This window comes from Cannabis sativa, chromosome 6 (genome assembly GCF_029168945.1).
Source record: "Cannabis sativa cultivar Pink pepper isolate KNU-18-1 chromosome 6, ASM2916894v1, whole genome shotgun sequence".
NCBI lineage: Eukaryota > Viridiplantae > Streptophyta > Magnoliopsida > Rosales > Cannabaceae > Cannabis > Cannabis sativa.
Window position 1 is genome coordinate 70,030,938 of NC_083606.1, and position 23,315 is coordinate 70,054,252.

At 32.3% G+C, this 23,315-nt stretch overlaps 1 protein-coding gene across 1 annotated transcript; it reads left to right on the forward strand.

The window, feature by feature from the left end:
* The first annotated feature begins 4,457 nt into the window (after positions 1–4,457).
* On the forward strand, positions 4,458–5,406 carry LOC133039516 (uncharacterized). Its single transcript, XM_061118415.1, has 3 exons — positions 4,458–4,756; positions 4,845–5,165; positions 5,272–5,406. Exons 1-3 carry the CDS (start codon positions 4,679–4,681, stop codon positions 5,380–5,382), a joined length of 510 nt encoding a protein of 169 aa, XP_060974398.1. The 5' UTR covers positions 4,458–4,678; the 3' UTR covers positions 5,383–5,406.
* The last annotated feature ends 17,909 nt before the right edge of the window (positions 5,407–23,315 follow it).

The following is a 23,315-nucleotide window of genomic DNA, read 5'->3' on the forward strand; positions in this document are numbered from 1 at the left end:
TTATTTGAAAAATATTTCTCTATAGTTGTTTGATACATTGACATGCTCTTGGTAGCATACAAACCATTCATAAAGAGCAGATTCCATGGCTGGGTACTTCACAATCTTTGGATGTTTTGCATTTGGATTGATCAATACATCTTCTTGAAGGAGGTCACTTGAGCGTTTAAGTGTCTTAGATATTGTTGCTTGTATCACTTTGAGACCATGAGTTTTTTCCAACCATTCAGCTAGATCTTTTTGACTCCAAGTGGGATTTGATTTCTTTGTTCGGCATAATTTAACACGAATACTTTCAGTGAGATGAACACGTATTTTGGCTATGGGAGGCATGGTTGAATATTTACAGAGAAAGACTGAATAATATCACTACTGGAAATTGACATCTTAGAGAAGAGATATAGGGTTGGTCCAATTATTTTATAGAAAAAGAAAAGATACAATATTGGTAAATGTAATAGGCACCATGGGAAGAGGAAACGATAGATGTAATAAGCATCATGGGAAGAGGAAACGATACAATATCAATTGATATCTTTTGTCTAAATGTCCAATTTTTTTGTTGGGAATTGTTGAATAATTAATGCTTAATTAATATAGTACTGGCATTTTTTAATGGTATGATTATTGGATTTATACGTACATAACATATGATAATATACTTATTTTTGAATAAATGTAATTATAATTTAGAATAAATTTATAAATTATATATATTTTTTGTTAAGATATGTAATTATTCTTATATAGAGGTATACTTTGTTAATACGGGACTTAGAAAATGTATAACTAATTACAATTTAGAGGTTATTCTTATTTATAATTGGCCCAAATCGGGACTTGATTTTTTTATAACAAATTAGAGGTTATTCTTGAATAGAGTATTCTTGAATAGAGGTTCTACTGTATATACATAGTTGTTGTTCAAGCGAGTAATACCAGAAACATAAACTTATGACTTGTGCTTTACATGCTACAGATGTCACGCCTATGTAATTTTCACTTAAATATCTCACCAAATGATATTTATAAAAAAAAAAACTAACAGAAAATAAAATAAAAATTCAAAAAAAAAAAAAAAAAGAGGAGAAGATGTTGGGGATGGTGTGTAATATGAGAGAAAACTCATGACATAAGCATGCATAGGTATTTTTTGTAATTATCAAACTTTTAAAAATCTAATATTGAAAAACAAATTTTTTATAAATGTTTAAATAACCAAATAATGATAAAAATGTAAAAAAAAAAATGGCAAAATGTGACACCAAGTGTAAAAATCCCTAATAAAATTTGGGTTTTTTTTTTTATTTTTATATTTCAAAGTAGTTTTTTTTTTAAATTTTTACAAAAATTCACATAGCAACCCACATAACAACCAACAAAGCCACCCAAATTCACATAGCAACTAATAGAACAACCCAAACTGTAAAAATAAAGAAAAATAAAAAAATGATATATAAAGTGATTCCCATAAAATTTATATATATACATAGGCCACTATTATATAAATATAGATTAATTATAATTATAAATTTATATATCACATCACATATATAATTATAGATTAACAAGTATGTATCATTCTAATTATTTTAAGCTTATAGTGTAGTGATATCACACATCTCTCCTTAATTTTGACAGAAAATAAATTTAACTTTCAATCTCTCCACACTCTTAAAAGTTAAAATATAGATTATAAATTGATGATGTAATAATAATAATAATAATAATAATAATAATAATAATAATAATAATAATAAAGATTATTATAAACACATTATCAATACACAATATGCAAGATAATAGCAATAGGAATGGATACATAATTATTGAAAATTTCTATAATATACCCAATTAAAAGATTATTTTAATAGACTTCTAGTTTTTTAATCCATTTTTTTTTTATGATCACATAAGTTGTAACTATTTAGGATTATGTGTAAATTTACAGTGCCGAAAAAGTTCAAATAGTTTTCTACCACGCGTATAAGAAAAAATAGTTATATGTGCAACAAAATATTTAAAACTTATTTTCAACACTATAAATTATTCGAAATTTTTTAAAATTTAACAAGTAATTTTATATAGTTGCAACACACGTGATCTTAAAAAAAAAAATAGATTTTTTAAAGGTATACTATAGACATACTTATAATTATTTTACTATGAAAAGAGGAATCCCTTATCTCTAACTTATTTACACTTCAAAATAAACCGGCAAGGTTGACATTAATATTTTTTAAATAATAAGATTTGAATATAGTTTATGATTAAACAAAACATCTTGTTATACTTTGCTTCTTTTATTATTATTTTTTTTTTTTTAAAAAAAAGGTGTAGTGGGAGATCCCTTATATTATCTAAACTATATATAAAGTAGCATATATAATATATTATCTAGTGGTGATTAAAAATAGAGCCTAAAATAATAAGTAGGAATCACTCCCAATTACTTTATTCTTTTCTTCCTCTTCTTCAATTTGGTCAAGATAGCATATATACCATTCTAACATTTCTATTTCTTGATTGATTTTAATTATTAAAAGTCATAAAAATTAAAGTGTTTAGAATGTGAAAATGTGGTTTAATGTCATCACAAAAGTTTTTCGCATTATTAATTATTTAATAGTTGATTATGTTATAAATATTAGTAATTATGTGGATGACTAAATTTTTTATTTATTATTATTAATTGTAATTAATATTTTTTTTAGTTTTTTTTTCTTAGTTTCTTAATATTTGACTCTTGTATGTGTATAAATAGGAGATCACCATTGGAATAAAACACTAAAAATGTAACGCCCTAATGCTAAGGCACGCTACAGTGCTTTTTTAATTTCAGTGCAATCTTCGCTAATCGAAGAGTTTTCTTGAAAAATGTGTCAAATTAAAACTTTTATATTAATTAATAAACTTTATAATATATTAAAATACTTACAAGTGCCGGGATCCCGTTTTTAAATTTTTTAAACTTTATATCCCAAAATACACAATTTACAAGTCGCTCAGCGACTTCAAAATATAACTCCCAGATGTCCCGAGACCGAACACTCCAGGTCACGCCGCTTCGACATGTACAATCTCACCCTAGCTCGAGTTCACTCCTGTTCAGCTTTTGCCTTTCCTTTACCTACACATGAAAGTAGAACTGTGAGTCAACAGACTCAGTAAGAAAAGTATATAACATATTATATAACTTTCGACCTGTAACTAGGCGCCCATACACCTATTTACAATGCTTAAAGATGAGTAAGAACGTTCTAACTAGTTGTATTATTGACCATGATATGACCCACTATCAGCACTATGATCGCACTGCAGGACCGGCGCTATGTTCGTACCGCTATGATAGCATCAATGCACCCAAGAGTACAATTGGCCATGATATCACTCTCACCCAGTACTGTGCCCGTACTGCCGAACCGACACAATTGTTGTGCCGCTATGATAGCGCCAATTAATACTCTTTGGGATGAATATCACTCTTAACCAGTACGATGCCTGTACTGCCAAACCGACACAATTATTGTGCCGCTATGATATCACCCAAAACATATACAATCATACATACAACATGCATATATCTCATATACACTACAAGAATTCCCACCAATAGCGGCGGGCCTATTAGCGGCGGAGCTCCTCCGCCGCTAATAATGGGGCTATTAGCGGCAAAGCCCCTGCTTGGCCGCTATTGAGGGGCAGAATTTATTTTTTTTTTTAAAATATTAATAGCGGCGGGCTGTCTGCCGCTAATGCCCGCCGCTATTACTATTAGCGGCGGGGTCCGCCGCTAATACCCCGCCGCTAATAGGTGGGCGGGAAAAATCCCGCCCATATTGATTCAAAGTATTAGCGGCGGGGTATTAGCGGCGGACCCCGCCGCTAATAGTATTTTATTTAAAAAAATTAAAAAAAATAATTAAATGTTATTAGCGGCGGGGTCCGCCGCTATTACCCCGCCGCTAATAACACTATATATACATCATCAGACCCCTCATCCCCATTTTTCCATTTTCTCTCAAAAAAAACCCTAACCGCCTCTTCCTTCCCCTTCTCCTTTTCTGAAATTTCCACCGCCTCCATCTCCGACGCACCACCACTCCGACGCACCACCACCCCGACGCACCACCACCCCGACGTACCACCACCCCGACGCACCACCGGTTATTTTAGGTAAGTATTGTTTTTTTTTTATTATTTTAGATTTGTTATTATATAGTTTTAGGTTTTAGATTGGTTTATATAATGTATATTTAAATTTTGAATGTTATATATTTTAGGTTTTAAATAATTTTGAGTTTATAAATGTAGGTTTTTATATAGAAAAATCTGTGTGTATATATATTTTTGTATATAAAATTGGGTATATTTATATATAAATATATGTTTATGTATATTTGTGTATATATAATTGGGTATATATATAAGTTTTGATTTACAATTGTTCTGAATATAAATAGTGAATGTATGATTTACTAATAAAATTATTTTTCCCTCGAATATATATAGTTCCACCTCCGGTCAGAAAGGGTCGTGGGGTTGCCGCAAACGCTAATCTCGAAAAAAAAGGAGAGATGCTGGTAAGCCCTTGCCGGTGGAGGTAGATCTTGAAACAGGCAAAGTTGTTGGCGCTGAAGCAAGCAATTATGTTCGATTTCTTGGCCAACAAGTAAGCATGTTGTGCCCGGGTGGTCATCTAAATTTTTTTGATGTACCCCAACAATACAAGGATCAAGTGCTCAATCGAATTAGAGTGAGTGACTTTGAATTATTAAAAGTTGTAATAATTTTATGTCCTCATTTATAAATTAACATTACTTTAAATTACTTTTATTACATAGTACTACTTTGATATCGATGGGAATCCCCATCGAGACCTACTTATGGGGACTTTATATTCGGTGATGGCGGAGGAGTATAGTGAGCGAAAGACACTCAGACACAAGCATTTCAAACAACATTACAAAAAACCAGAAGATTGGGACACAGTTCTCAAATTCCCCCCTGACTACTTGAATACCGAGACTTGGAAACCGGTTTGCGAATTGTTCGTTAGCGAGGCATTTTTGAATCGTTCAACTAAAAATAAATCGAATCGGCAACTAATGAAATATCCAACAACGCAAGGCACAAAATCGTTGGCGTCCATACGCCACGGAATGGTATGTATTAATTCTTTAATTGTTAAATGTTTCATAAAAAATTCTTTAATAGTTAATAATATTTTTTTCTTATAATAAACTAATTTAATTGTTTATATTTGTATAGGGGGGTCCTCCTGGAGAGCATGTAGTTGAAGCATGGAAGGAGATCCATGTGAAAAAACCGTCTGGAACTTTCGTTAATGAATTAGCTGCAAAAGATTATGTAAGTGATTAAAATGATTTATTATTAAAATTTATATTTTATAGTAATTACATATTCTAATAATTTTGATTTAAATAGGAGGAACTAATCAAGGAGCTTGATAGGAAGCGACTGGAACGACAATCCCAGAGCGATACTGGGACTGAATCTGAATCTGATACTGGTTATCAGTTTGACGTTATGGAAACAGTTCTAGGCCAAAGATCTGACTATCAAAGAGGCGTGGGTAAAAGGCTCAAGGGCAAAGGAAAGAAACCAATCCCTCAAACTCAATCAACGGTGCCTCCCCAACCAACTACTGAAATGATGAGCACTGTGGCAGATATATTCTCAGCTATGCGTGCCACTTGGGGGGGTAATTTGACGCCTGAACAACGTGCCCAAATATTTAACTCACGCTTTGACAATTTCATTCAAACGTATAGTCAGTCGCAGTCGCCTGGTGGTTCGTCTTCTCAGAGTCATGCCACTCCTCCGGAACAGCAACAACAACCTCCTTCGCAACCACAATTTCAGCCTTCCTCGCAACAACAATTCCAAAATTTGTCACAGCAGCAATTTGAAAATTTTTTGCAGCAGCAACAACCCCAATCTTTTCCTCAGCAGTTTCCTCAGCAGCAACAACAGTCTGCTCCGCCAATGGGAAATCAGTTCTTATACTGAACACCGTCAGAGTCTCCTCCGCTCGGCTCAAACTTTGCTGATTTTGGATTATTTGGGAGTTCATCGCAGGAGAACCAATTTTTTTCAACTCCCATTTTCAACCAAGCTGAGCTCGGTAATTTAACGCTGGGTTTATCATCAGACCAAGCGTATGTGCCTTCTCCGCCACGGGCTTCGGGGACTCGTACCGAAAATAGTCCAGATCAAGACTTCATAATTAGAGACCTGAATGAAGATGTTAATGAATAATTTATTTATGTTTTGTAATAATTTAGTTTAATTTTGAGACAATATTTTATTAGGATTATTATGTTAAAGTTCATTACTTTGGAGACAATTTTAAATTATTAATAAATTTTATTAAATTGTTTTAATTATATTAATTAGATTTATTTATTAAATATTCGTATATTAATTAATTATTTATTTATATATAAGATTAATATATATTTATTATTATTTATTATTTATAAATATTTATTATTTTTTTTTATTCTGATGGGTAATAGCGGCGGAGCAATAGCGGCGGGACCTGCGCTATTGCCTGTGTCGATCTCGAAACACGAAAGCGACACGGGCGATGGCGGCGGGGTCCGCCGCTATTGCTCCGCCGCTATTAATAGTATTAGCGGCGGACCCTGTTTTTGGTCGCTAATACTATTAATAGCGGCCAAGCAATAGCGGCGGACCAATAGCGGCTGAGGTCCGCCGCTATTGCCCTTTAGCGGCCAGATTGTGGACCAATAGCGGCCGAGGGGCCCGCCGCTATTGGTCCTTAATGTTGTAATGATAACACGCTATATACAGTTCTTACCTGATTTCCGAATTTAAGTGTGCTGGCCGACCTGAACGGAAATTCTCGCGCTAGATGGATGCCTTAATCACATTAATTGTAACACAGATGAGTGACTCACTAAATCACTTTCCGCGGACTTAAACTTGAAACTTAAAGTTTCCCTATCGATAAACAACATGGCAATACCCTAAATATCTCAAAATTGGGAAAAACTAGGGTCCCAAAAATTTCCCCCAATCGGAAGTCCAGTTCTGGGACACCAACCGGTCGACCGGTTGGTACAGGTCCCCCAGAACCGAAATTCCGGTTCTGCGCTGGGAAAACCAAAAATTCTCCCCTTGCTCTCAAAACCAAGCCAAACACTACCAAACTTTCCAGGGTACCTAATATGGGTATAAACAATAAATTCCAGGCAGTAATTCACAGAACAAACCACCAAAACCCAAGTTGCCATTAGAGATCAAAGCTTTGAACTCAAAGCTCAAACTTGCATAAAACTCAAACCAATCAACAATACTAGCTACTAGGAACTTAGATTAACTCAATTGAACCCTAAAATTCGAACCCTAAACAACCCTAACTCTAACAGCCTTCGAAACTCAATTTCACATATTCAATCTAAACTTAAATTTCAAGAATTAGGGCAAGAAGTTGCTAGAGCTTACCTTGGCTTGATTTCTTCTTAAATCCCTTGCTGAAAAACTCAAAAACCAGCAGCTAATCCCCTGCCCTGAGCTGGTTCGAAGAGAGAAAGAAAGGAGGAGAAAGCTTCTTCAATTTGGTGTTATCCTTAATTTTCCTAAATGAGATAATTGATAGGGAAAACAAATTTCCCTTGCTGAATAAATCAGCTTGCTAGGTGTCAAAAAGCTAGATAGCCACCTCAACATACACTTAAGAAAATGACTTAATTGCCCTTTAACCCAAAACCATGATTTTTTTAAAAGCTAGGGGTAAAGTGGTCAAATTCCATAACCCCGCTCAATCCCGATAATTTATTTCCTCTATAATATTTCCCACTAAGAAATAAGGTTCTAAACTTACCCATATGATCAAACTAGCCATCCATCGCGTTTTCCGTTGTCGCCGAGCGAAAATTACAAAAATAGCATATTTCACATATTAGCTAAATAATACCCCTAGAGTTTAATAAAATCTCCGAAATTGAGAAATTATAACTCTAATATTTATTTCTAAATATTGGGGTCCACAAATAAATGAATTCATAAATAATTATAAAATAACAGAAATTAGTGCTAATTGCCTTTTCTAATCCAATTTATTAAGGCGATCATTACAAAAAAAATTCTCATCTCTTCTCTATTTTCTTTCTCTAAATTATAATATTACATAATACGTTATCAGCACGAGCCTCTAACCAAGTAATGGACATTTGTCATCCTATACATGATTCCACAAATAATGGTGATGATATGTGTTTGGTGGATGGCGCAACTACTCATACAATACTTAGAAGTGATAAATATTTTTCAAATTTATCAAGAATAAAGGCAAATATTAATACAATATTAGGCACTGTAAATTTAATTGAAGGCTCCGAAAGAGCCATTATATTGATGCCTAGAGGAATAAAAATTATTATAGATGATGCCTTATTATCCACCAAATCAAAAAGGAATCTGTTGAGTTTCAAAGATATACGTCGTAATAATATCATATTGAGACAATAGATGAAAATAATTTTGAGTATCTTTGCATTACGTCTATTGTTTCAAGAAAAAAATGCATATTAGAAAAATTACCTGGTTTGTCTTCAGGTTTGTATGTTACACGTATAAGTACAATAGAAACTCATGTTATTGTGAACGAGAAGTTCACAAACCAGAAAAATGCAGTTGTTATTTGGCATGACCGGTTAGGCCATCCCGGTTCAATCATGATGCGTAGAATAATAGAGAACTCACATGATCATCCATTGAAGAACCAGAAGATTCTATTATCCAGTGAATTCTCATGTGCTGCTTGTTCTCAAGGAAAGTTAATCATTAAGCCCTCACCGGTAAAGGTTAGAATTGAATCCCTTGGATTTCTTGAACGAATTCAGGGTGACATATGTGGCCCTATATGCCCACCATCTGGACCATTCATATATTTTATGGTATTGATAGATGCATCAACTAGATGGTCACATGTTTGCTTATTATCTACTCGTAATGTAGCATTTGCAAGATTGCTTGCTCAAATAATCCAATTACGAGCACAATTCCCAAACTATGCAATCAAGACAATCTACCTTGATAATGCTAGTGAATTTACATCACAGGCTTTTAATGATTATTGTATGTTAATAGGGATAAATGTAGAACATCCTGTTGCTCATGTACATACACAAAATGGTCTAGCGGAATCCTTTATAAAGCGCCTCCAGTTAATCGCAAGACCATTACTTATGAGAACAAACCTCCCAATTTTAGCTTGGGGACATGCTATTTTACATGCAGCGATACTTGTACGCATTAGGCCAAGATCATATCACAAATTCTCTCCATTACAATTGGCTTTTGGTCAAGAGCCAAATATTTCCCATATAAGAATCTTTGGTTGTACAATATATGTTCCGATTGCTCCACCACAACGAACAAAGATGGGTCCTCAAAGGAGGTTGGGAATATATGTTGGGTATGAATCTCCATCTATCATTAAATATCTCGAACCCACAACTAGAGATATATTTACAGCACGTTTTGCTGATTGTCATTTTGATGAGACAAGTTTCTCAACTTTAGGGGGAGGGAAAAGAAACAGCTAGAAAAAGAAATTATATGGAATGCACAATCATTATCTCAATTTGATCCTCATACAAATAAATGTGAACTTGAAGTTCAAAGAATAATTCATTTACAAAATATTGCAAATCAATTACCAGATGCATTCACTGACCCAAAAAAAATTACAAAGTCACTTATTCCAGCTGAAAATGCTGTAATTCGAATTGAAGTCCCAGAAGAACAATTAACTAATGATTCTAAAGCACGTTTGAAACGTGGAAGACCAGTCGGTTCCAAAGATAAAAATCCTTGAAAAAGAAAGGGAGCAAATAATCAAGATGCATGGCCCTAATGAAGAGGCTGAAAATTTCGAGGAAGATGTTGACATAAACAAATCTCTTGAAGAGATTCAGGTACCTGAAAATATTAGAAATAATGAGATCTCAATAAATTATGTCAATACAGGAAAAGAATGGAACCGACTCGAAGTAATTGTCGATAATATTTTTGCTTATAATGTAGCGCTAGAAATTGTAAATAAAAACGAGGATCTTGAATCTAAATCTATCAAAGAATGTCAAAATAGAAAAGATTGGCCAAAATAGAAAGAAGCAATTCAAGCAGAATTGAATTCACTTGCTAAACGCAAAGTATTTGGACCTATAGTCCAAACACCTGGAGGTGTGAAACCCGTTGGATACAAACAGGTATGTTTACGTAAAAAAATGAGAAAAAGCAAGACTTGTAGCTCAAGGTTTTTCTCAAAGGCCAGGTATTGAGTATGAGGAGACATGTTCTCCTGTGGTGGATGTAATAACATTAAGATATTTGGTTAGCCTAGCTGTGAGTGAAAAACTCGATATGCGATTAATGGATGTAGTCACAGTTTATTTATATGGATCACTAGATAGTGATATTTACATGAAGATCCCTAAAGGATTTAAGTTGCCTGATGCATATAATTCAAGCAATCGAGAAATTTGCTCAATTAAATTACAAAGATCATTGTATGGATTAAAACAATTAGGACGCATGTGGTACAATCGACTTAGTCAATATTTATTAAAAGAAGGATATAAAAAATGATCCTATTTGCCCATGTGTTTTTATAAAAAGTTCAAGTCATGAGTTTGTTATCATTTCTGTTTATGTTGATGATTTGAACATTATTGGAACTCCTGAAAAACTTTCAGAAGCTGTGGAATATCTAAAGAAAGAGTTCGAAATGAAAGATTTAGGAAAAACAAAATTTTGTCTTGGTCTACAAATTGAGCATTTAAAATATGGAATTTTCATTCATCAGTCAACTTATACTGAAAGGATTTTGAGGCGGTTTTATATGGATAAATCACACCCATTGAGTAGCCCAATGGTAGTTAGATCACTTAATGTGGAAAAAGATTCTTTTCGACCTAGAGAAGAATATGTAGAGCTCTTTGGTCCAGAAGTACCATATCTTAGTGCAATAGGAGCATTGATGTATGTTGCTAATTGTACAAGACCTAATATAGCTTTCTCTGTCAATTTGTTAGCAAGATTTAGTTCTGCTCCAACATATAGACATTGGAAAGGTATTAAGCCCATACTCCGCTATGTCCAGGGTACTATTGATAAATGATTGTTCTATTCTAATAATTATGGGTCACAACTTATTGGCTATGCAGATGCAGGCTATTTATCTGATCCACATAAAGCTAGATCTCAAATTGGCTATTTGTTCACTTGCGGTTACACTGCTATATCCTAGCGGTCAACAAAGCAAACTCTAGTTGCTACTTCCTTAAATCATGCTGAGATACTTGCAATTCACGAGGCAAGTCGAGAATGTGTTTGGTTAAGATCAATGACACAACATATTCGAGGAACATGTGGATTAACATCCGATAAAGAAGTACCAACAATTCTCCATGAAGATAATGCTGCTTGCATCACTCAACTTAAAGGAGGGTACATTAAAGGAGATAGAACTAAACACATTTCACCAAAATTCTTCTTTACACACAATCTTGAAGAAAATAGTGATATCGATGTTCAACAAATTCGATCAAGTGATAATCTTGCAGACTTATTCACAAAGTTATTACCAACATCAACTGCACTCTTTTTTCCTTAACCGAGTTTTGTCCCACTTGGTTTTCTCAGCAAGGTTTTTAATGAGGCAGTTATTATGGACATCCAAGGGAGAGTGTTATAAATATTAATAATTATGTGGATGTCCAAATCTTTTATTTATTACCATTAATTGTAATCAACATTCCTTTTTTCTTAGTTTCCCTTTTTCTTAGTTTCTTAATATTTGACTCTTGTATGTGTATAAATAGGAGATCGCCCATTGGAATAAAACACTAAGAAAATTCTTATCTCTTCTCTATTTCTCTAAATTATAATATTACATAATTACATAAAATTTTATAAATTTTCAAAATAAACATACAAATAAAGATACGCGTATATATTAATAGGAAAATTATAACAGTCTAGTAATTTTGACACATACATAGTTATAATTTTATTTTTTTTATGATTATGTAAATTATAATTTTTAGAACAATTTATAAATTAATTTTAAATAGTTTACTTTATATAAATAAATGACTAACTATGATTTTCGCTCCCTGAACTTTGACATATACCAAATCATGCCCTTTGAACTTTGAAGACCGTTAAAAATTCCCCTTAAACTATTGAGATTGTTGGATTTAAGGACTTTTGTCTAATTTTAGTAAGAAAAGTCTAGCCTGGATGAAAGTTCAGGGGGCATGATTTGGCACATGTCAAAGTTTGAGGGACATAATTGGGTAATATCAAAGTCTGGGGAGCATGATTTAGTACATGAATAATTACCGAATTAGTAAAATTGAATGAAATTGGACAAAAGTTCTTAAATCCAACAATCTCAATATAGTTCATGGGAAATTTTTAACGGCCAAAAAAGTTCAGGGGGTAATAATCCTAATTAGCCTAAATAGATATATAAAAGACCACCACTTGAAATATAACTTTAGTTTTTACTTATGGAATTGTTGGCAAATACATCAAAATTGAAGTTAAAATTTTTAGAGTAATTTGTGGTATAAATATTTGAGTTTAATTTTCAGTTGCAAATAAATACTTAAGTTTAATTTTTGGCGGTAATAATACCAAGTTATAATTCTGAAACTTTTATAGGTATCTGGCTGTTAAGTGTTAAAAAATTTTCACGTGTCTATTCTTGATTGGTCCAAGTCATTAAATTTTTATTTTTATTAAAAAAATAATTTAAATATGCCAATAAGAAAATAACACGTGGATAATGACTTAATATTTAATGGTTAGGTACCTACAGAGTTTCAAAAATATAACTTAAGTATTATTACCGTCAAAAATTAAACTTAAGTATTTATTTGCAACTGAGAGTTAAACTTAAGTATTTATACCACAAATTAATTACTCAAACTTTTAATAGGCTTTTTTAACTTTGGTTTGAGCAATAAAAGGTGGAGGGGTATTTTTGTAATATAAAAGGGAGAGAGTCTTAATTACCAAAAAAAAAAATCTAAGTTGCACTTGTTAAACGTATATATTTTATTTTAAAATTTGTATTTTAATATTATTAATTAATTAAATACGAAATAATAAATATGATCCTGAAATAATTATTCCGTAACTATAAAACATAAATTTGTTACTACAGAATAAAATTAGAAAATAAACAGTGTGGAAAAAATAAAAACACACAAAATTTTTGTACGTGATATCAACAATCTATGAGAATTGCTACTAGTTCACGGGGCCACACCAATTTATTAGATAGATCTAAAAAATACAAATTAATTAACTCATGCCTAATAGACCCCCTCTTATTGTATGTCATAAGCTTGATGTATTCCACCTTTTAATCGAATCTTGTTGAAACTTCAAGTGCTTGAACTCCATTCGATCTCCTTGAAGAGTGATTGCTTCCTCATGAGGCAAGACTTGAAAAGCTATCTCCCTAAAGTAGGGGTGTACTTTAGTTAATTTGGTCGGATTATGCTACATTTTATTCAGCCTAATGTTAAGACCGGGTTACAAAAATTTAAGTGCACCCCGCCCAATTAAGAAACAAGAAAATAGTAACCGGCACAATAAAATTGGTCAGTTTGTGTAAAGCCCGCTTAGTTAATTTGGAAATTAGCAGTTATTTATGTTAATCAGGAAATTATTTATAGCCATTTAAATAATTTATCATTGTTAATTATGGAATTCAGATATGCATAATTATGTCATCAGCAGTTTTTATATTTCGCATTTCCGGTGTCCGGTATTTTGGAACTCGGCGTTTGGCTCAGTAGAAATCACAACTTAGTATGTTAGTATTTTGGGGGCGGGTTTTAGACATTGGGAATGTCGGGAATGGCCGGGAATTTAGAATGTCCCAAAAATACCCCTTTAGTATGATTTTCATGATTTTATGGTGGAGGGGCAAAATGGTCTTTTTGCCCCATTAGTGTTTTGTCTTATATGAGTTTATTAAATGAAATAAATGTTTATTTATTTAATTGCTTTTGGCTGAAATGGGTTTAATAAAATGGCATTATTCTTTATTTTCTTTCATTTTCCACACTTAGTCAAAATATTAGAAATTTCAAAATAGAAAACTCTCTCTCTTTTCCTCTCTTTTTTCGGCTGAAACAAGGGGTTCAAAGCTGGGATTTTTGGTGGTGATTCAAGCCCTAGATTGCAACTTTAGTGATCTCTTGTTGTGGTATGTGTTTCCTAGTTCCTTCCTCTTTAAATTTCTTGAAAAAAATGATGAAAAGTGATGAATGCATGCATGAATTTAGTTGATTTTGGCTGCTGTGTTTTTGAGGTTAGTTTGTGTGATTCAAAGCATGTTTATGTGATGAATAATTGAGTTGTTTGAAGCATGCTAGTTAGGTGGAGTAAAGCTTTTAGTTTATATGTTAAAATATGTGATTTTTGAGAGAAAATGCTATGATATGTTTCTGTGTTATTGCTGGATGTTTCTGTTAGTTTGCAGAGGTATTTTTATGCTTAGTTAAGTAGAATTAAGCTTATGGATTGCTTGTTTAAGTGGTTTTGCTCAAGCTTGAGTTTGGAACTCAAAGCTTGAGCTCCAATGGTGAATTTTGCATATGTGTTTTCTGGGTGAATTTGATGCCTTGGAATTGTTATTTGGGGCATATAGAACAGGTCTGGAAAGTTTGGGACCAATTGGGTTTGAATTGGTCAAGTTAGGAGATTTTTAGTTGGCTGCCTGCGAGGAACCGGAATTCTGGCTGAGCATCCGGAATTCCGGATGGGGTCCTGAATTTTCCCAGAACCGGAATTCCGGTTGGGCAACCGGTCTTCCGGTTGGGGGATTTTTCAGAACCCTAGTTTTCCTCGTTTTTGGGTTTTTAGGGGTATTGCCATGCTTTTTATCGATAGGGAAACTTTTAGTTTCAAGTTTTAGTCCCCGGGAAGTGATTTAGCGTGTCACTTATAGCGTTGTGATTTTTATGGTTTAGGAGCCGATGTCCGCCGTTCGGCTTCGGTTCCGGTCGGGTTGACGGCACACTTTGAAATCGGAATCCAGGTAAGATTAGTATAACAGTATGCATATGTAGATTACATGTTTAGCGTGCATGTAGGAAGCCTGTTAGATTACATTAGATATGTATTTAGGCTTCGAACCACCCAACCCTGTCACGTCGGTACGGTGGAGTATGACCGGCGGCGGAGTATGGCCGGTTCGGCCGTCAGTGACCTTTGGTTGGTGGTTCGATCTTATTGACCTATCCCGTCGGTACAGGCTGGAGTATGACCAGCAACCGGAGTATGACCGGTTCGACCGATCAGGAGGATACTTGTCAATAGTACCGTCCCCTGAACGTTCAAAACTCAGTACCATGTTGGACATGGTAGTAGTGCTCAGTACCATGTTGGACATGGCAGTAGCGGGACTCAGTATCGTGTTGGACACGGCAGTCAGTTTTATGTATGATATTATTATGCTTTTCTTACTGAGTCTGTCGACTCACAGTTTACGTTCATGTGTAGGTAAAGGCAAGGCTGTAGCTGATGGACCGTGACCGAGCATATGAGATTGTACATGTCGGGGCGGTTAGGCCTGGAGCGTACGATCCTCGGGACAGCAGGGCTGAGATTTTGTAACTGTCGTTAGACGACTTTATTTTGATGTAAAAGTTGAACAGTAAAAACGTTTGTAAATATTTTTATAAATCGGGATCCCGAGACTTTTTGCAAGATGGTTTATAAGTTTAATGAAAAAGAAAAATTTTAATTAATCACGTTTTTCCATAAACCTCGTTGACTAGCAACGAGCTGCACAGTACGTTTAAAAATCACGTAATACGCCTAAGATAGTTAGGGTGTTACAGTTTGGTCAGGTTAACTCGTCTAAACCGACCACTAATATTTTTTTAATTTTTATTTTATTTTTACATTTTGTAACGTCCCCGCTTCAAGCCTTCATTGGACCTTTGCACCCACGGAATGATGGCTCTTATACACGAGTATGTCACTCTGGCTGCAACCTGGGTTGACAACTGACCCTATAGACCGGTCAGGTTAACCCGTCCAAACCGACCACTAATATTTTTTTTAATTTTTTAATTTTTACATTTTGTAACATCCCCGCTTCAAGCCTCCATTGGGTCTTTGCACTCACAGAATAATGGCTCTTATACACGAGTATGTCACTCTGGCTGCTTCCTAGATTGACGACTGACCCTACATACCAACACGCATATTCCCAGCGTGCTTTGTCCTCACTCACACGCTTCATGGGAAAACTTCCCAGGAGGTCACCCATCCTGAAATTACTCCAGGTCTAGCACGCTTAATTATGGAGTTCTTTTGTGATAGGCTACCAAAAAATAAGATGCACCTTGTTGATATAGGTAATATGTCACTCTGGTTGCTTCCTGGACTAATGACTGACCCTATACAGACCAACACGAGTATTTCCAGCGTGCTTTGTCCTCACTCGCATGCTTCCTGGGAAGTTTTCTCAAGAGGTCACCCATCCTGAAATTACTCTAGGTCAAGCACGCTTAACTATGGAGTTCTTTCGTGACAAGCTACCAGAAAACAAGATGCACCTGGTTGATATAGGTAGTTCTAATCAATCCATTTAAGACATCTTCAACTGTGTAGTCCCATACCTACACAGTCTTAGAATCATCCCACTTGACCTTTCTTAGGTGATGTGGGATTGTATAGCTTATCTGGTATTTCCCTTACGGTTCACGGGACTACTGACTGTCACAATCACCCCCCTTACGGGGTCTGATGTCCTCATCGACCACACTTCCGGCTAGGTCAAGGCTCTGATACCATTTGTAACGTCTCCGCTTCAAGCCTCAATTGAGCCTTCCCCCACAGAATTATGGCTCTTATACACAAGTACGCTATTTTGGTTGCTTCATGGAGTGATGACTGACCCTACAAACCAACATGAGTATTTCTAGTATGTTTTGTCCTCACTCGCACGCTCCTTAAGAAAATTTTCCAAGAGGACACCCATCCTGAAATTACCCCACATCAAGCACACTTAACTTTGGTGTTCTTTCATGATGAGCTACCAAAAAACAAGATGCACCTTGTTGATATAGGTAGTACCAATCAATCCATTTAAGTCTTCTTCAACTATGTAGTTTCATACCTACACAATCTCAGAATCATCACACTTGACCTTTCCCAGGCGATGTGGGATTGCACAACTTACCCGGTATTTCCCCTTATGGATCACGAGACTACTGACTGTCACAATCACCCCCTTACGGGGTTTGACGTCCTCATCGACCACACTTTTGGCTAGGTCGAGGCTTTGATACCATTTGTAACATCCCCGCTTCAAGCCTCCATTGGGTCTTCCCTCACAGATTTATGGCTCTTTAACTGTGGAGTTCTTTCGTGATAGGCTACTAAAAAACAAGATGCACCTTGTTGATATAGGTAATACCAATCAATCCATTCAAGCCCTATTCAACTTTCAACTGTGTAGTTCCATACCTATACAGTCTTAAAATCATCCTACTTGATATTTTTCAGGTGATGTGGGATTGTATAGCTTACCCGGCATTTCCCCTTACAGATCACGGGACTACTAGTTGTCACACATTCAATTATTATATTTTAGTTAATTGTAATAATGAGAAAAATATATATAGACTGAATTTAAAGTTCAAATCAACCACCATAAAAAAACATATTAGTTTCAACTTTATATTTTTTAAATAGTCACATAAAATATATAATAAAAACATATAAATCTATATAAAAAAAACCCTCTTAATCTAGTTGGTTGAATCAGTTCTGATTGATTAGGCGGATTGGTATTATTTTTAACGCCCAATATAAAGATTGGAAGGATTATATTTTTGTCGAGTTTTTCGGTTTGTATTTTTCGTTGTGTTATCTTGATTTAATTTGGGCAGGTTATTCGGATTGGTCAGTTTATAAAAATTTATGTACAATCTTACCCGAAAGCTTGTAGAACCTTCTCCCGATGGTAACACTATTGTTCTTTTTCTTTTATAGACTTGATTACAGACTCAAGACAATACAAAAATATACATAAGCACAGTAAAAGAGATGAACACACTCTTCTCTACAAAATAAAAACTCTCTTTTCTAAAAATATGAGTGAAACACAAAAAGATGTGAAAAAATTACTAAGGTGCACCATTTTTGCTCAATATAATATAAATGTGTATATGTGTTCATTTAGAAAAGAAAAAAAATACTTTTTTTTTCTCTTTCTCTTTCACTCCTTCATAATTAAGATACAATCTTCTTCTTCTTCTTTTTATTTTATTTTTTATATAGCACAATAAAAACGTGACAAATTCCAAAGATGACATTAAAGAGGATTGAAATTTCGTAGAAACATTATTCATTAGATATTAATAATCATTTTTGGTCAGCCAATATAAAATATGATGGTAAAAAAGTTGAACACATCACAAGTTTACATTATATTGAAAAATCATCTACAAAAATATTTAACAATTGTACTCATCATAACTTTTCTTAGTGAAAAAAAAACCATGACTAATCAACTATATAATTAAAAAGATAATTAAGAGAATTGAAATTTCGTCAAAGCATGATTATCTCTATTACATGGTCATAAGATGTAAAAAAGAATTGTTATATTAATTAAGCTAATTATCCATATAAATATATAAATATATTTATATAATTAAGTTAGCCACCTTTGAAAAAGTTTGTGAATTACAACTTTTCTGCCGCCCATTATATATATTATTGGAAATTGCATGGTTTAAGGTCAACATAAGAACACTTAGATATTAGATTTAGACATCATCTATTTTTTTTTTTTTTTGTTATATATATAAGTAGCATAATAGATCACTTGTTTTTGTTTTTTTTTTTTTTATGAAAAATAGATCACTTGTTAATTGTCTTTGTAAATATTAGTTTTATTATTAATTAGAATTTTTAAAAATATATTTTTTAACGTTTTATTTATAATTTTTCAACTTAAAATTTTTAGGCTAATTAGTAATTTTTTCCCCCGAACTTTGACATGCACTAAATCGTGCCCCCTGAACTTTTTTGGCCGTTAAAAATTCCCCTCGAACTATTGAGATTGTTAAATTTAAGGACTTTTGTCTAATTTTAGTAAAAAATTCTAACATGGATGAAAGTTCAAGGGGCATGATTTAGTACATATCAAAGTTTGAGGGGCAAGATTTGGTAGATATCAAAGTCTGGGGAGCATGATTTAGTACATAAACAATCACTGAAACAGTAAAATTGAATGAAATTAAACAAAAGTCCTTAAATTTAACAATCTCAATAGTTCGGGGGGAATTTCTAACGGCCACAAAAATTTAGGGGGCACGATTTATTACATGTCAAAGTTTGAGGGGAAAATTTACAAAAATATATTTTGCTCAACAAAATTGAGAAAACAACCTCACGATAATTATAAATTAACTAAAAAATAACTAAAAATAACCTCATGACAACTATAGCACAAACTATAAAACAAAAAAAAAAAAACAGTTTATAATTTTGTGTTGAAGAAGTATTTTTATAAAAAAAAAAATTAAAGAATAAAAATAAAAATTATTTTATATTGATGTATTTTTGTAATTTTTTTTTTATAAATATTTGGTCTATTAAACTTTTCTATTACTAATGTTTATTATTTTAATAAATTAATAGATTAGAGACCTAAATTGTCTATAATTTACAGCAAATATATTTAAATTAAATAGAAAGGGCTTTGCCGCCATGCATGCATGATTGTAATAAAGTAACATTTAGTAGTGAGACTACTAATAAGTAGTGAACATGTACATTGTATATATATATATGTACCTAATGATATATTAGGTACTCATACATATAAATATTAATTAAAATGACTTGAATTATCTACTTAATTAAAAAAAAAAAAAAAGTTAAGCTTTGGGTTAGAAAAGGGGTGCCTTTGAATTCGACTATTATAATTTTAGAGGTGAAATAAATAAGTTATATATAGACCACTTTTTAGGATTCTTTTTATTTTGAGGGGACAAATTGATTGAAATTTGTATTAAAATTGAATTTTGATGGACTATGTTTATTAGATAACAAATTTGTCCATATTCGAATTGAGTGAGAGAAATCAAAGCTTGTCACTTCTTATTAAATAAATATATAAATATTTGAGAATTTTTTTTTGGTTTGATTCTTCACTATACTAATAATTAAATAATAAAATTAGGATAGATTTGAACTATACAAAATGGACCCACCTTAAAAAAAATGATGAAATGTGTTTCCACGTAAATAAAGGTGAAATATTAGAAGAAATTAAAAAATAAAATGAAATGAAAAGATTCTTAACAAAAATGGTTGGTGGAAAATAAAAAAGAAAAAGGAACCTATATTTGCAAAGAAAATGGACTTTTTTATTCATGAAAAAAAGTGGATTTTAGATTGCTAACAAATTATGTGTTTTACTTTATAATTATTGCAAGTTATTACATATAGATAGCTTATTAGCATAACATCATAATTAACATTATAATTTTGTTTTATTTTTCTCAATAAAAAAAATTACATGAATATAGATTTTAGCTCTCATTTCTTCCACTTTTAACAATTTCAAATACTTATATGTTATCCACATTAATTAAATCATTGACAAACACGACTTAAAAGTTCCCATCCCTAAAGACATATGAACAATGCTACGTGTTCCAACTGAAATAGAGCTCTGAATCCACATGCCGTCCGACAATTGTTTATCAGGCTTACAAGGTTGCTACTCGTAGGCCTAACAAGCGCCATGTGTATCAAAAGCCCCATTTCAATCAAGATTCTGAGCTTTTTTGTAAATGCATATCTCTACAACAAATAAAATTAGAGTTAAACATATTGCTCGCAATAAAGAGGATAATGAGATTCAAACTCTTTATCCAAATAAAAAAAATATTTATTGTTAAAGCATAGTTATATAGTTCTGAGGTAGAACCTCTTTAAATTTATAAGTGGACTCTCTCTTTTAATGATGGGCGCCATCCAAATCCATATTTAACACTTATAAATATAGTGCACGATTCTATCACTTATTATACCATTAGCTAATTACAGTGAGACCAGATCATCACAATCTTCTTCCTAACTTTAAAATAAAATATTAAAAAAAATTAAAACTTTAAAATAAAATATGTATTCTTTATTATTGTAATAAGGTAATAATTTTCTTCCAAAAGGACAATGGTAACTATACAATAAAGTTACAACTTACACTACTCAAGTCAAGCATAGAATTGAGTATAGTTGGTTTGGTACAATGTATTAAAATCTTCTAGAGATATTAAGTTGCAACTTGCATAATAAACCTTCATTGTGAAGTAATAAATAATGGGTGGGGACAAATTTTGAAAGTGATTGATGAAAATGGATCTTATGGTTTTTGTGTTGTGTTGTGATTTTAAATAAAGGAAAGAAAGTAGAGGCTTGGGGGTACTTGAATTGAACACTTTTTTAGACAAATGATTGACTCCCTTTATTTTATTGTGAGAAAAATATATAAATTAAAAAAAATAAAAAATAAATATTGTCTCTCTTTGAAGTTTTAATTGACTCCCTTCATAATTATGTGAAGTCAATTTTTTTAACATAGTGTTTTTTACTTTATTATTACTTTTTGGGACATGAAAATGAAATATAGGGATATGATCATGCTATAATACTTTAACCTCTCTTTCTCAATTGTTGCCAAAATCTTTTGTTTAAAAATAAAAAATAAAAGTGGAAGATTTAAAAGTTGACAAGAGTGGCACAAATTTATATAATGATACACAATTTGATATTAGTATTAAAAACATTTTAGTCATAATATGATAACCACAATAATTAAGTAATTAAACACGTTTAATAATAATTAAATGTTATTTTAATAAAAAATTTAAATTAAAATTATCTGTTACTAAAAATTCCTTAAGTGGACCAAATAAAATAAAAAGATGATTTTTCTTTTATAGAAAATAAAAAAAATGATTTTATATACTTTTAAAGTGAAGTAAAAATAATATTTAGAGTCCTTGTCAAAAAAAATATATTTAAAGTCAACAACAACATTATAAAAAAAAACAAAATTATACACACAAAATTATATATAAAGAGTAATTGTCATGACATACTCAAATTAATTTTATACTTAATCGTACACAATTAAAATTAAAAATAAATGAAATTTTGTAAAATGGATATAGTGTCAAGAGCTTCTTGTTCACTTTTTAGTTTTTACCTTTGCTTTTAAAATGAAATGTATATATAGATTGATGAGTCTAATTCCATGTACTAAACTTTGTATAATCAAAATCAAATCTTGAAATATCTTTTGTTAGCAATTTAAAATTTAAATATTTTGATTTTTACACCTAAAAAATGATTTTGCTTAGTGCTCATGAATGAAGTTTAGCAAGTAATATTCTACAAGAGTTTATACTGTGTATTGTGTTAAGTTTTCACGGTTGTTCCAGTATTGTGTTAACTTTTACCTAAAATCTAGTATTTTTATAAAAAATCCTATTCCCCAATTCTCTCGTTCTAAAGGGAAATTTACACGGTATATTAACTTTTACTACTTTTTTACAAAAATACTGCCAGGCGGTATTTTTTATTTTTTTACTGTATTTTTTTTATAAGTTTCATACTGCAGTATACTGTGTTAATTTTCACTGGTGTTCTACTGGTATTTTTTAGTTGTTCTACTGTTATTTTGAGTTGTTATGCGTTGTGTTTTACTGGTGCTTTATAAAAACACAGTATTTTTGAAAAAATTTCCGTGTAACAGTATTTTTATAAAAATTAACCAAAATTCCAGTATTTTTGTAAATTCCCCCGTTCTAAATACATTAGTTGGCCCATTGGACCCTAATACATTAGTTAGTCAATTGGGGTAAGTTGAAAAATGCCTCTTTTATTCATCAATTAATCAAATTTACCTCTAATTTTATATTTATATGAAACATACCTCTTTTTATATGTATTGTACCTAAAATACCCTTACATAAGAGAATCACATAGAGAGTATCTTGAAGTGACAGGGGCAAAATTGGTACAATGTTTAAAAAAAGAGGTAAAAATGATAGATTTTAAAAAAGAAGGTAAAAATAAAAGAGGACAATATAAAAAAAGTATAGAGTGTAATTTCCTCTAGTCAATTGGTCCATTGGGCTGAATTGAAAGGCACCTCTTACCACAATAACATAAAAGGCCCATAAATATTGGTTTGTGAA

Excerpts from the sequence above, each read along its gene's own strand:
- LOC133039516 (XM_061118415.1), top strand. The coding sequence starts at position 4,679 with ATGTTGTGCCCGGGTGGTCATCTAAATTTTTTTGATGTACCCCAACAA. Across the intron at positions 4,757-4,844 it reads AAGTGCTCAATCGAATTAGA|TACTACTTTGATATCGATGG; the intron begins GTGAGTGACTTT and ends TTTATTACATAG. Across the intron at positions 5,166-5,271 it reads CGTCCATACGCCACGGAATG|GGGGGTCCTCCTGGAGAGCA; the intron begins GTATGTATTAAT and ends ATATTTGTATAG.